Source organism: Rhea americana, unplaced genomic scaffold (assembly GCF_003343005.1).
Source record: "Rhea americana isolate MKP2758 unplaced genomic scaffold, rheAme1 scaffold_388, whole genome shotgun sequence".
Lineage (NCBI taxonomy): Eukaryota > Metazoa > Chordata > Aves > Rheiformes > Rheidae > Rhea > Rhea americana.
In genome coordinates, this window is record NW_028186521.1 from 13,208 (window position 1) to 14,414 (window position 1,207).

Genomic DNA, 1,207 nt, shown 5'->3' on the forward strand with positions numbered 1-1,207 from the left:
GAGCCGCTCAGCTCCGACGGCGAGGGCCCCCACCGTGGGCGGGCGGCCGGCGCGCGCGGGCGCCCCTCGGGCTCCTCGGAGACCACCTCGCCCTCCTCGGACCCCGGCATCGAGGCTGACCTCACCAGCAGGAACTCCAAGCCGTTCCTGCCCTGCAGCCGGCACAGCGAGGACCTCAGCTCGCCCGGCTCCGACTCGGACGTGGAGGGGGAGATCGAGGCGGCTTTCGCCTCCGGGCGCCTGGTCAGCAACATGATCTCGTCCATCTCGGAGACGGAGCTCGACCTGAGCAGCGACAGCAGCAGCGGCAGGTCCTCCCACCTCACCAACTCCATCGAGGAGGCGAGCTCCCCCACCTCGGAGGCCGAGCTGGAGACGGAGCTGGAGGCGCCGGGCGTCATGGGCATCAAGGACTCCTTGCTGCTGGACAAGGGCAAGGAGGAGGACGAGGAGACCCTGGAGAGGCAACTCCCGGAGAGCGGCGTGGTGAGGCGGGAGAGCCTGGCAGAGCTGAAGATGGAGGGTTACTACGACAGCCTGAACCCGGAGGACTCCTCCGCGCCTGCGGACCAGACAGAGGTGTCTGCATCCAGTCCCCTGGACCTGAAGATCGACCCGGACCACAGTCTGGAGAGCATCCGGCGCTCCTTCTACCTGCCTGTGGGGCCCAAGCTCATGCCCGAGGCAGACGACGAGGACAACAGCGAGTACGACTCGGACTCRGAGTCGGAGCCCGACCTCAGCGAGGACTCGGACTCGCCTTGGCTGCTCAGCAACCTTGTCAACAAGATGATCTCGGAGGGCTCCTACCCCATCAAGTGTCCGGACGAGTGTTTCCAGCAGACCCACTCGCTCTGYGACACCATCTCCCCAGCCTCCGACCTGGAGCCCGAGCTGCTGAGCGAGGCGCTGGACGGGGAGCCCGGCTTGCGGGACTCCCCGGTGAGCGAGGCGGAGCCGGCCGCGCTGTCCTGCTCCCAGCGCAGCATCGAGCTGGTGGACATGGAGACGCTGCGCACCTCCCTGCAGCGCGCCGAGGAGGAGCGGTCGCCGAGCGCTGGCGCCGGGATGGAGCCGGCGCCGGAGCCGGAGCCGCCCGCGGACGACCCGGGCCCCTACCTCTTCCTGAGCAACCCCACCAACGACACCATCGCGCCCGTGTTCCCGGGGCGCCCCGTCGCCCTCGACCGCCTGGGCGGCTCTGAGG

General features: G+C 69.5%; 1 protein-coding gene across 1 annotated transcript in view; it reads left to right on the top strand.

Moving 5' to 3' along the window:
* The window catches only part of LOC146591092 (C-Jun-amino-terminal kinase-interacting protein 2-like), a 17,018-nt gene that overhangs the window by 13,179 nt on the left and 2,632 nt on the right, over nt 1-1,207 (top strand). The window contains exon 6 of the mRNA XM_085313474.1: nt 4-1,201. Within this exon, the coding sequence (XP_085169600.1) occupies nt 4-1,201 (1,198 nt within the window). The remainder of the gene's footprint in view (nt 1-3; nt 1,202-1,207) is intronic.